Source organism: Gossypium arboreum, chromosome 2 (genome assembly GCF_025698485.1).
Source record: "Gossypium arboreum isolate Shixiya-1 chromosome 2, ASM2569848v2, whole genome shotgun sequence".
NCBI classification, from domain to species: Eukaryota; Viridiplantae; Streptophyta; class Magnoliopsida; order Malvales; family Malvaceae; genus Gossypium; species Gossypium arboreum.
The window spans coordinates 114,865,496-114,877,914 of NC_069071.1; the positions used below are offsets into that span (position 1 = coordinate 114,865,496).

General features: G+C 31.6%; 3 protein-coding genes across 4 annotated transcripts; 2 read left to right on the forward strand and 1 right to left on the reverse strand.

The window, feature by feature from the left end:
- Nucleotides 1–63: 63 nt before the first annotated feature.
- LOC108467335 (high mobility group B protein 1) lies at nucleotides 64–2,666 on the reverse strand. 2 transcript variants are annotated; one of them, XM_053025239.1, is made up of 8 exons: nucleotides 2,497–2,666; nucleotides 1,869–1,938; nucleotides 1,189–1,311; nucleotides 1,039–1,096; nucleotides 902–946; nucleotides 670–750; nucleotides 490–561; nucleotides 64–386 (listed from the first exon to the last, which is right to left on the reverse strand). In XM_053025239.1, the coding sequence occupies exons 2-8, from the start codon at nucleotides 1,934–1,936 to the stop codon at nucleotides 318–320; spliced, it is 516 nt and encodes a 171-aa protein (XP_052881199.1). In that variant the 5' UTR covers nucleotides 1,937–1,938; nucleotides 2,497–2,666; the 3' UTR covers nucleotides 64–317. The 2 variants fall into 2 exon arrangements, with proteins under 2 accessions (XP_052881199.1, XP_052881200.1); XM_053025240.1 differs by having other exon boundaries at nucleotides 2,372–2,499.
- Nucleotides 2,667–4,949: 2,283 nt separating this feature from the next.
- Nucleotides 4,950–6,328, forward strand: LOC108463421 (chlorophyll a-b binding protein CP29.1, chloroplastic). Its single transcript, XM_017763367.2, has 2 exons — nucleotides 4,950–5,617; nucleotides 5,774–6,328. Exons 1-2 carry the CDS (start codon nucleotides 5,120–5,122, stop codon nucleotides 6,131–6,133), a joined length of 858 nt encoding a protein of 285 aa, XP_017618856.1. The 5' UTR covers nucleotides 4,950–5,119; the 3' UTR covers nucleotides 6,134–6,328.
- Nucleotides 6,329–7,446: 1,118 nt separating this feature from the next.
- On the forward strand, nucleotides 7,447–9,716 carry LOC108466576 (uncharacterized). The gene is made up of 5 exons (XM_017766958.2): nucleotides 7,447–7,629; nucleotides 8,305–8,517; nucleotides 8,597–8,669; nucleotides 9,118–9,277; nucleotides 9,357–9,716. The coding sequence occupies exons 2-5, from the start codon at nucleotides 8,352–8,354 to the stop codon at nucleotides 9,462–9,464; spliced, it is 507 nt and encodes a 168-aa protein (XP_017622447.1). The 5' UTR covers nucleotides 7,447–7,629; nucleotides 8,305–8,351; the 3' UTR covers nucleotides 9,465–9,716.
- Nucleotides 9,717–12,419: the final 2,703 nt, after the last annotated feature.

Sequence of the window (12,419 nt, forward strand, 5' to 3'; positions counted from 1 at the left end):
ATTGAATTAACTAAATTGTTTATAGATATCCGAATCTTATAAATATTGGGAAAAAAAAGTTCATTTTGAGCAATAACTATAACCAAGGATAAACAAATTGGTGAAAACTAAAAACAAGGTATGTTAGTATTTAACTAAAACATGTAGCTTAATGTTAGAAATATAAACTGGATCAAAGCAATAAAGATAGTAAAGCATCACTATACTATAGATATTTCAGAGAGGTAATATATTTCACCTATACGCATGACCAAACAAAACCTAACATCTTTCTGCACTGTTAAAAACTATTTTATATCCAAATCCTCCATTCACTTTCAATCCTCCTCTTCTTCATCGTCTTCTTCTTCCTCATCATCGTCCTCGTGTTTCAGATGTTGTCCTTTCTGAAAGAGTAAAGCATCATAAATATAAAATAGAAAAACAACATAAACAAATTTGGACCTGATCACAGGTCGAGTAAAGTCCTAATGATTAAAATGAAATTACCTCTTCACTAGCCTCATCCTCTTCATCCTCCTCACCCTCGTGATCATCTCCGATGCCATTACCAGAATTTTCCTACAAATTATGATTGTCAAAATAAAAATTGAGGGGGGGGGGGTTAAAGTAGCTAAGTCAAGCAAATTATTACAAGAAATAAAAGAAATAACCTTGAACTTCGTTTACCTGTTTTTTGTTGTAGGCTTTCATTTGTTTTTCATACTCAACCTTCCTTTGTCCAGATTTGACCTCATAAGGGGCTTTTTCCTTTATAAATACAAGCATTAAAATCATAATGATAATGCATATGCATAAATTCAGAACAGTAAGCCACACAGAATTTCTGTCATTCAAAAATCAATGCCCACCAAAAACTAGAACACATTGCTATCCATATAAAAAGATTTCCAGCACTTACTTCCTCAGACATGGATTTCCACATCTCTCCCGCAGCTTTACCAACCTTCAAGCAAAGAAGTTCAAAGAAACAACCCCCAAAGTCATTTACAAAACATGCATCCAATATCATGCTCAAAGGGGTAGTAATTCACTTACAGCTGATACAGCCTTCACATTAGGATTTTCCTTCTTGAAAGTACCCCTAAATTCCTCACTGGCATTTCAACCAAAAAAAAAAAAAACACAATAAAAATCACAACTCTCAAAAGTCATTCATATTTATACCTCAAAGTTCAAGATACATACAGAAACACAAAGAACGCACTAGGAGGCCTCTTTGGTTTGTTTGGATCTTTCTTAGCCCTTTTTTCCTTCTTGGCTCTTCGTATGGTACTTTTATCCACAGCAGCCTTTCGTTTCCCAATCTTTCTAAAAGAAAAATACCCATAATCAATCACTTGAGTACCATTGTACCCAATGCATGGACTCTTTCATATTTAAACATTCATCAAGTATCAGTAAAATTCAATGATTTAGCATTCACCGCCCAACACATTAGCTTGGACTAAGGGTGTGTAAAAGTTGGTTCAAACCGACGTAACCAACGGCGTTCGGTCAAACCTCTTATGATGGTTAAGGCGATTTTGTAAGCTGTTAACATAAATTATGTCAATTGATCATCGATTATAAGATATATATAATTATAGTATATAAAATTTCAACCAAAATTCAAATACAACCTAATTTGGTTTAATCGACTTAACCGACGGTTTGATTAGGGTAGTTAAGACCTAAATCCATCTATTAGTCGGTTATATAATGATATTGATTGGTGAAGTCAATTTTTTTAATTAAACCAACTTAACCAAACCGATTGGTCTCCCCTAAACTCGAAACCACAGCAAAAAGCAAATTCTCACCAAAAAAAAATGGAAAAAACTAGTCTATTTTTAAGCAAACAAAAGAACAGAACCAAGTCAATTAACCTATCATCAGCAGGCTTCAAGGCCTCGCCCGTGTTCTTCTTGGCAGCCTTGCTTCTAGCTCCCGTCATTTCTTCAGTAAACCAAACAAATAAAAAACATATATATCAATAATCATTTACAAAAACACGCTAGGAAAATTAAAATTTCGATTAAGGAAAATAGCAAAGTGAAATCAAGAAAATAATTGAAATGTTTCGTAATGACTAGCTACTAGTCAAGCAAATTCAACTTGAAATCAATCACAGCTTAAAAATTACATGAAAATAACAACTTAATTATTATTTTAAAAAAATCGCTTAAATAATACAATTAAATTATTATCTCCTGATTAAAAAAAAAATATCATTCTTCTATGAAACAGGGAAACGAAGCAAAAAGAGAGTTACGATCTTCCAAAATTTCATTTCCAATGAAGTTGAACTAAATTTAGTTACTTAATTCACAATTCTACATATCTTTTAAGCAGAAACAAAAAAAATTCATATCTCTATATATAAACTTACAGTGTAAGCGAGCAAACAGAGGTTACAGAGCAAATAACATCTGATTAAGATAAACAATTAAACAAACAAAAAAAGCAAATAAGAACAAATAAGGAATCGGATCCAGAAAAAGAAAACAACACTACCTTATAAAAGAAAATCAACCAATTGGCGATGCTTTTGAGAGAAAAAAACAAAGCGAACAAAAAACCACAGAATGCAGAGTTTTTAAAAAGAATAGTATCGAAGACCAGAGAAAAAAAAAAAAAAACTGAAAAACAAGAAAGTGGGGGCAGATGGCGGTGAAAATCTTGATATAGCCGGTTTACTTGTTTTAGGGCTTAAGTACAGGCCTATTTGTGGATCGGTGGTGAGATCAGCTCGATTGACCCGATTAATTTAAGTCTTTTTTGGACTAGATTTGAATATGGATCGAGCTCGATAGTCTTGGCCCAAATTAGATTGGTTTTAGATAATGTTTTTTTTATGTTTGATTCAGTTTGGATTTAATTTAAATAAAAAATATTTTTAAATTTTAAATATAAAAATATAAAAATATAAAAAATAATAAAAAATATATTTTTAATATTTTATTAATTTTTACCAATAAAACTATGTTTTTAAAAGGGTCAAGCTGGCTTGAAAATAAGCTTAGGATTAATTTCTTTTTGAAATTGAGCTATAGCCAGGCTCAGCCACGAACAACTCTAGTTTGGACTAGACTTGTTTATGAGCCAAGTTATCCGTTTAGACCAAAAAATTCATCTAAAATTTGAGAGGGTTTAGGCAAAAAAATTAGGCCTGAAAAATGGACTTGGGTAAAAAAATTAGGCCCGTTTAAAATATGGGTTGGACTTGTGCTTGAACATTCAAGTCTGATCTCGGCCCGTTTAGAACACATTAAAAAAATAAACTTATATTAAATATATAATACTACTCCAATATAAATATTAAAATAATGTTAATATAACTATATAAAAAATGTGTAAAATTATTAAATATTAAAATAATATAATATGAATATTTTAAAATTTTAAAATAATATGGGCGAGCCTAAAATGAGCTTGGATTAGTCTCTTACAAATATGAACGAGTTTGGGCAAAATTTTAGGCCCAGATTTTGAGTTGGACCATGCTTGGGTAAGTAGAAAATATGTTCATATCATGCTTAGACCTTGCTCAAGCCGCCATGAGCACCTTTAGTTTGGACAAAGAACAATCTATTTATCTTATTAGGGCTTAAGTTTTAGATTTATTTTGGTAGTTTAATTTATTTCAAATCAAGTTGAGATAAAATATTTTTTTATTTTGGTTTAAATAGAATAATTTTAAGAATATTTTATTTAAATTTGATTATAAAATATAAATATTAATATAAATTTATATTTTCAATATTTTAATTTTTAAAAGATTAAAAACAATAATTTGAGTTAATTAGATCAATTAGGCTGTTCGGCTACCTAACCCAGCCATTGAACACCTTTATTTGAAAATTATATAAATTAATCGTTAATCCATTGATAATGTATGAATTTATGATAAATTACTCTGGGATGAAATTTGGATTAACTAATACAAGAATATACGAGATGTATATGAAGTGTACGTAACAAAATAGTGTTAAAAGAACATTATCTTTAAATTAAAGAATTTAACTCGTCTTGACTTGAATTTTATCGAATTTAATGTGATTACTAATTCAAGAGTATCATATAAAAAATATATTTAAATTTAATTAATTTATTGCTGCGTTTATATTAAATGTAAATAATGTAATACTTTTTATATTGTGGAATTTTATGTATGGACTATACTTAACATACATATACATACACAAGCTAAGATGGTATATATGGAAATGACTTATATTTTGGTGAAATTTAAAATTAAACCTCTTACTTTTTCAATTTAGAAATTTTAATCCGATCATTAATGTTATTTATATTTATTTTACAATAACAGTAATTTAATAAAAAAAATTGTACATGACATTTAACTATTTCTATATAAGATATTCTTTATTTTCTATCATTATTTTAAGATATTCAAAGAGATCAAGGGATTCCTCATCCAATCAGCATCAACCACGTGAAAAGAAAAATCAAGAAAAACATAAAAGGTTTAATTTCGCCCTCAATTACCATACTCTTCAAAGTTTTGAAATTTAATTCTTTTACTTTTGATTTCAAGAATTTAATCTACTTATTTGATTAAAATTAAAGTCCAATAAATAATACTATTAATGGAATTCAATTAGATTTGAATATGTAGCACTTTAATAACTTAAAATTGTTGATGTAGATAATAATTATATTTTTTTAATTTTTAAAATTTATTAATGATGTGTCTTAATATAATTGAATTATAATGTACTAACACTAATTTAACGAAATCAAATTAATAGTATTTTCAATGAGATTTTAAATTTGAAATAAATAAAATATTAAATTTGAGGAATTAAATTCATAAGGACTAAATTTTAAAAGTCTGAAATATATAGGGACGTAGAACTACAAACTTATTGGTGACAACAAGCAGTCAAATTTCAAGGGACCCCTACAGCCAACAGATAAGGCTAAGATAAGGCCTATACTTTCTCGACCGTCAGTTAGATACGCTTTCTTCATCCAACGGTCACAGTATCCCTTCATGGATAAAATCTCAATAACTCCATATTCCACTTTCATTATTAATAACATCACTTGTTAAAAGAATTAAAAAAACAAAAAAACATCACCACAACCAACATAGTCCAACATTTTCATAACAATGGCTGCAGTCACAAACGCCGCTGCTACATCCTCCTTCATGGGGACACGCTTCCCCGACGTCTACACAAGTTCAGGGAGATTCGTCGCCAGGTTTGGTTTGGGCGGCAAAAAAGCAGCTCCCAAGAAAGCCTCGAAACAAACCTCCAACCGCCCTCTATGGTACCCAGGAGCGGTGGCTCCTGATTGGCTCGATGGAAGCTTGGTGGGTGATTACGGGTTCGACCCGTTCGGGTTAGGGAAACCAGCGGAGTACTTGCAATATGATTTGGATTCTTTGGACCAGAACCTGGCTAAGAATATGGCTGGTGAGATCATTGGAACTAGGACCGAAGGTGCCGACGTGAAGGCGACGCCGTTTCAGCCTTACAGCGAGGTTTTTGGTCTACAGAGGTTTAGGGAGTGTGAATTGATCCATGGACGGTGGGCCATGTTGGCTACGCTTGGTGCACTTACCGTTGAATGGCTCACTGGTGTTACATGGCAAGATGCTGGCAAGGTTAGTCTTTCAGTTTAATTAAAAAAATTAAATATAATTTATTTGATTAATTTCATATTTTAATCAACTAATCCATGCACCAACATCTTAATGATTTAATTATAATTTAATTCCTAATTTATAGGTTATATGTTTGGATTATATCTGTTTTTTCAGGTTGAGTTAGTTGAGGGTTCATCGTATCTCGGCCAACCCCTTCCCTTCTCGATGACAACATTGATTTGGATAGAAGTATTGGTGATCGGATTCATCGAGTTCCAAAGGAACGCCGAGCTTGACCCTGAGAAGAGGTTGTACCCCGGAGGAAAGTACTTTGATCCTCTTGGCCTAGCCGCCGACCCGGAGAAGAAAGCAACTCTACAATTGGCTGAGATCAAGCATGCTCGCCTTGCCATGGTTGCTTTCTTGGGGTTTGCTGTCCAAGCTGCTGCAACAGGCAAAGGTCCTCTCAACAATTGGGCTACTCACTTGAGTGACCCCCTTCATACTACCATTATTGACACTTTCACCTCTTAAAAAAAGCCATATTCCTTTGCTTTTCTGTAGATTTTGCTCAATGTACTATTATGTTAACATTGTTAAGAAAAACTTGGGTATGTTAATAGGTATCTGATCGGTTTAGATGTGGTTGGTATGATAATTTATTTTTATTATTTACTTATTATAAAATGTTAACAATATTTTATATTAAAATTTAATTTAATTTTAAAATTGTTATTATTTAATTTAGACTCAAGCTACAAACCAATTCAAAAAATTATTCTGTGTACAAGTTTCCATCCATGGATAGTTTGATATGTTAATTAAAACTACAACAAATCGGTCCAAATTTCCAAATAATTAGTGAAGTATTTTCATACTCAAACTTGAATAGTTTAATCAAGGTTTTTAACTTTTATATGAGATCAAATTGCTTTTAACTTATGAGTAAATTAATTTCTCTATTATAAATTGTTGGACAAAACATGTTAGGGAATAAAATATATATAAATATAAATAGACAATTATTTATATATAAAATAAAATATAAATAGAATAATTTATATTTAAATTGTCAAATATGTAAACCTAATAAAAATCGTAAGAAAAGTTAAAATGGAAAAGAAGATAAAAGATTTACTAAATGTTGAGGCTTGTTTAATATAGTTTCCTTAAGAAGGATTCAGCCGCTTCTACGGTACTTAGAGAAACGTTGGTAAAATGTCTCCTGCCGGAACGTTGAAAAATATGAATAGGGCATTTAGTATGGTGAGATATTAACCCTTGGGCTTTCCATTGTTGGCATTTCGCATCACCCATTTCGAGCAGGTGCACCCTAACCCTTATGGGTTTGGACCTATAACCCTGCACGTGAGGCAAGGTTCCAAGCTTAATTATTTAATTTCTTTTTAAAAGGTTTCTTATATATAAACACATATCACACTTAGTATTTAACTAATGTGGGATTTAAGCTTTTCTTTTTCTCAACAAAATTTTCCAAATAGCTTACTTTGAGCATCAATTTCTCATTCATCACTCAACTATTTTGAACATATGATATACCGTTATAAAAGTCTAATGGAGTAGAATATGAAACCATAATTTTATGATTCAACTCTCCACCTTTACCTATTGAGAATATGGCTCAAATTTCCCATAAAATGCAATATTTCAACAAAATGTAAATAATTTGAAAAATGATTATTTATCATGTTGTGAAGGGATCATTTTGTAACTTTTCGAAATTAAATGATCAAAACGTAAATTTACTAATAATTTAGTAAGTTCAAGTGTAGTTTACCCAAAAAATTTAACCTTAAAAAGAAACCAATTTAGCCCAACCCAACTCATTGTGGAGCCTGTACTATTACTGACAAAGGCCATTTTTGCCTTTTTAGCAATTTTCAACGTGAAAACTGCTGCAAACTACATGCTTGCTGACAGCCGCTAGGAAAATAATAACCAAAATAAGCTAAAACCCAGGGACTGGTGCTTGCCTTTACTATTACCTGACTGATTCTCTTGCTCTCCGGGTAATTCAATTCATCCTTTTGATGTTTCTCATTGTCCTTACCTCCCAGCAAATGCTTTTATGGTTCACCTTTATATTCAGCTTCCACTGCACATCACTTGTTCGATGTTTTTCCTGATCGAACTATTGACATTTCTGAAACTTGTTAATCCATGATATATGGTCTGATCATGCGTATTTCGTTGTTTAATTGTTTGCCCGTGTTGTCGTTTTCAAAATCTAGGTAGTTCTGGGATACCCATTTGTCGATTTTGTAACATGTAATTCACTGTCAGTTTGGGCGGAAGTTATTTACATTAACCGAGATTAACTTTCAGCTCATGTAGAATAGATATTGTAGCTCTCGGCATCTATTTTTATAGTTCTCCTTTACTTTTGAAAATAAGATGTTCGATGTTTGGCTTTTGCCTAATCAAACTATTGGGCATTTCTAAAACGTGGTAATCCATGGTATACGGTCTCATCGTGTCTATTTTTGTTGTTTAATTGCTTGTTCGTGTTGTCATTTTCAAGTTTTAAGGAGTTTCTAGGATATCCATATGTCATTTTGCATTCATTGGCAACTTGGATTGAAGTTTTTTTACATTAACCAAGATTAACTTTCGGTCAATCTAGAGAAAATATTGTATTTTGTTCCAATTTCTGTTTTTTGTTTTGATGTCAATTGTGAATGCAGATGGTTCCATTTTAGCCCGGAATTCGTCTGTTGTTGGAAACTTGGACATGGGAACCCCTAGTGTTTTATGGAATGTTGCAAAGAAGTGTTTCACTGTTGGGGTTATCTCACTTACAGTTTCAGATCTATTTGCCAGTATTGTCCCGGTCCGGGGTGCCTCAATGTCTCCCACATTTAATCCTAAAACCAATTCCTTGCTTGATTCATTGAGTGGTATTACATTGAGCAGAGTTGAGGGAAATGTTTTGCTTCACTCTTGATTGTAAGTGGCTGATCCTTTCTTTGGCTGCAGATGATCGTGTTCTGGTCGAGAAGTTTTGCCTTAGCAATTACAAATTTTCACACGGTGACGTGATAGTTTTCTGGTAATTTTTTCATTGATATAGATAGTATAGAATAATATCTTTGCTCTTGATTTCTTATTAAATACTGGCACCTCTTGATGGAGCAACCTTTGGGGTTGGCTTTTCATTTTTGGTTTCTTCATGCCAACGTCATATATAACCATTAACTACTTCCGAGTTTGGAACGGAGTTATCGAACTATTGTTCATTATGGACCAGCTCTAGTATTTCTTCTTGTAGGCAAGGAGACGCTCTAGAAATTGACAGTATAAACAATCACATTTTCATGAGTCTCTTTGGCATGACCTTGATAACACCTTTCGTTTTTCTGTTAATGAAATGATACTTAATCTGGTTTCGGGCATTTTTGTTGCTCTATAAGTATTTTGCCTAAGTATTGATTCGATGTTTTGATGCATGCGATTCTGTTCCTGAAATCCAATGCTGCTTTCTTTGTATGCTTTTGCAGCTCTCCGGATAATCACAAGGAGAAACATATAAAGAGAATTGTTGGCTTGCCAGGTGATTGGGTTGGGACTATTTACGATGTAGTGCATATTCCAGAAGGACATTGTTGGGTCGAGGGAGACAACTCGGCTTCCAGCTTAGACTCGAGGTCTTTTGGCCCTGTAAGTTGGTTCCACCATGGTTGCATTCCTTAATATTACCGGCTGAACTCCTTTAACTCAAACAGGCTATCGTTTGCAGGTTCCTTTGGGTTTGGTTAAAGGAAGGGTCACCCATATTTTGTGGCCTCCACACCGAGTAAGCAGCGTCGAGAGAAAAACTCCTCGAAACAGAGTTTCGCCCTCCTAATTACATCTGAATTCTGAACCGCTGTTCCCTTCTTTTTTGTTGGATTTACGGTTTCTTTTTACCCTCACTTTAAGCAGTTGACAAATGCCATGGCAGAGTTCTTCATGGGCAACTAATACGTTTGTTTCCATTGATATAATTAACAACATTTCAGAATGACCAATTGTTAAATTCAATTAGTTTGTAGCATATTCTCTGTCTGTTTGTAGTCTTCAAGCTAGTTGGATTTCCATCAAGGATGAGTGTCACAAACCTGTATCCTAACACGGAAATCAAAATTGTTCTCTTTTGGTACTCACACACAAGTCTCTAAAGGATTTGTCTCCTTTAGATGTATTTACACGTATTCAAACTCACATCTCGCATACAAAGAAATATATTTTACAAAACAAATATCAATTGATCTAACGACATGGTCCAATGAGTTGGGCTGGGTCGAGATGATGGGATTACTTTTGTTCTTGTAAATTGAACCGAAACATCTTCAAGTTCTATAATCCCATAGTGAATATCCAAAGATCTAGCTGAGAGCAAACATGCTCTATTACCCAAAGTTTATATCCATAAGAGCTAAAAGTACCTTGAAGATTTTTATATTAGGAGTCAGATTGTATTTTAATTTTTATACATTAGATTAAAGAGCAAATTGATCATTTCTACATGTATTTCATGCTAAAGTACAAGGATCGATTTTTAATAGTAAAATGGATAAAATTTTAATAAAATAATTTATTTGTTATTTAATCTAACGATAGAAATTAATTTGCATATTTTCTAAATAAAGAAAACAAAATGTAATTTGACACCTAATACAATGATACCGTTGCTCATTCATGGTTCCTTTCAATTATTTAATGACATTTCAACAATTTTTTTCATGTCATTAATATATAATTTTGGTAATTTTTGTACCATAAACTCTAAACATCGAACTCAAAACCCAGAACCTTGAACTCAAAATCTCGAACCTCGAATCCCAAACTTGAATATTGAACCCTAAACCTGAAATCTTGAACTCCGAACTTTGAACTCTTAGTTCAAGGTTTAAGTTTTGAGGTCGAGATTTAGGAAAAAATTACCAAATTTATGTATCAATGAAATTGAAAAAATTTTTTCTCAAAAAAAGAAATTTACATATATATATATATATATATATATATAAGTTGGAAGTGGAATGACCACCATAAAAATTATAAAGAAAAATATAGTTCCCAGTTGAGTAGGCAATTCAATGTTGCAACTTGCAACTAAAAATTTTAAGGTTGAAAAGAAAAGAAATGATGGTTGTTTCATCACATGGTTTGCCTTTTCAACTCCTTTTCCATTGAAATTTCAAACTATATTACCAAAACCAGTTGAAATTTTTATGTACAAAATCATACTAAACAGTTTCATTTAGGGAATTCAACCCAAAGAATCACTGTAAGAAGAAAAGGAAAGGCTAAAGAAATATATTTTAAAAATCGAACCAGTGATTGAATCGTTCAAACCATCGATTTTTATTCAATTAGTTCCATCGTCCGTAGTAAATAAATAATTTAAAAAATTATAAATATTAATATACCATTTGGTATTCAAGTTTGACGCTTTGGTTCCGTCTAGTATTTTGTATTTGATAAAAGCTATGTCTTTTGATACCCAAAAGTAACATTGTTAATTTTTTAGTATTCAATTCGGGTTTTATGGTTGATTTGATGAAAGTTAATAGCTAATATTATTAGATTTGAATTTTTCATTATTTTGTTAATATAAAAATTTAGTATTAATTGTGAATTTGTTTAATTTGTCGAATACAATCCGAAAAATGTGATCTAATTTCAAATTCAGAGTTAATTTGATGAAAGTTAATTACTACTATTATTAGCTAATTATGAATTTTCATCAAATCGAATCTAAAACCTGTATTAAATACTAAAATGTTAACATTATTATTATTTTAGTACGAAAAAATGTATAACGTTTTTCAAATACATGTACCACATTATAAAAAATCAAATTTCAAATAATAAATTATGTATTAAGCTATATCAAAAAAAAATCGATTCAACAACCAAATTTTTTATCTTTTGAATTTGAAAACTTTTAAATAGTTTAACTTAAAAAGTCGATTCAATTTTTCTATATCGACTAATTTTTCATCAAATAATTCGACCGACCAGTGGAATTATTAGGAAAGAAACAAGGCTTTGCAATTTCCATCATAAATGTTAAAAGTAGTTCCATTATTGTAGGACTAAGGCTTTGATAATTTTAAATTCCAAGGACTTTGAAAAATTGAAATGTTATTTCTACTGCCGCCATTGCCCATATGTTTTCACATATGCATAAGTCCACCGTCCAGGGTCCTTCAGCCATGTTTGGTTTGGGTTAATTTCACTGAACATCTCTAAGTTATCACTCAAATTTTAAATTAGTTCTTAAACTTTAAAACATTATAGTTTAGGTGTCCTTCGGTTAACTAGTTATGAATGTTGATGTTAAATACTAGTTCGGGTTTGCTGTAGAGTATTTTTGAAACATGTTAATTAAATTATAAACACGTATGTACTTATTATATGGCAACTTTGATATGAAATATTTGAAATATATTGTTTGTTGCGAATCAACAAACCTCTTGATGTCTCAGTATTGTTCTCGGTGAAGGTTTTGTCTCCTATCTTTATTGAGAGCTCAAATGTCTAAAGAGATGACAAGTTTACAAAGCGAAAGTGCCTCGTTAGGCGCTTGAGCAGTATGCAATTACCCAACAATGCTTTATATGTTATAGGGCATAAGTTCAAATTTCACCAAGAGCAAATGTTGATATTTCTTTTGATGGATGATCTTTTGAGGGTTCAATCAACTTCGGATGGATGGCACTTCGAAACCCAATAAGCGCCATCAAAAATTAAGAAGACTGCTTTTTTATAAGTACATCAAATCCAAATAGGTCATGCAATAAATACACATATATTT

What these genes read in the sequence shown, in the direction of transcription:
- LOC108466576 (XM_017766958.2), top strand. Translation starts at nt 8,352, where the DNA reads ATGGGAACCCCTAGTGTTTTATGGAATGTTGCAAAGAAGTGTTTCACT. An exon ending in CTTGCTTGATTCATTGAGTG is followed by an intron (nt 8,518 to 8,596) that starts GTATTACATTGA and finishes CTTTGGCTGCAG; the next exon opens with ATGATCGTGTTCTGGTCGAG. An exon ending in ACTCGAGGTCTTTTGGCCCT is followed by an intron (nt 9,278 to 9,356) that starts GTAAGTTGGTTC and finishes TATCGTTTGCAG; the next exon opens with GTTCCTTTGGGTTTGGTTAA.
- LOC108467335 (XM_053025239.1), bottom strand. Translation starts at nt 1,936, where the DNA reads ATGACGGGAGCTAGAAGCAAGGCTGCCAAGAAGAACACGGGCGAGGCC. An exon ending in ATGTGAAGGCTGTATCAGCT is followed by an intron (nt 947 to 1,038) that starts GTAAGTGAATTA and finishes CTTTGCTTGAAG; the next exon opens with GTTGGTAAAGCTGCGGGAGA. An exon ending in AAGCCTACAACAAAAAACAG is followed by an intron (nt 562 to 669) that starts GTAAACGAAGTT and finishes CATAATTTGTAG; the next exon opens with GAAAATTCTGGTAATGGCAT.
- LOC108463421 (XM_017763367.2), top strand. Translation starts at nt 5,120, where the DNA reads ATGGCTGCAGTCACAAACGCCGCTGCTACATCCTCCTTCATGGGGACA. An exon ending in CATGGCAAGATGCTGGCAAG is followed by an intron (nt 5,618 to 5,773) that starts GTTAGTCTTTCA and finishes CTGTTTTTTCAG; the next exon opens with GTTGAGTTAGTTGAGGGTTC.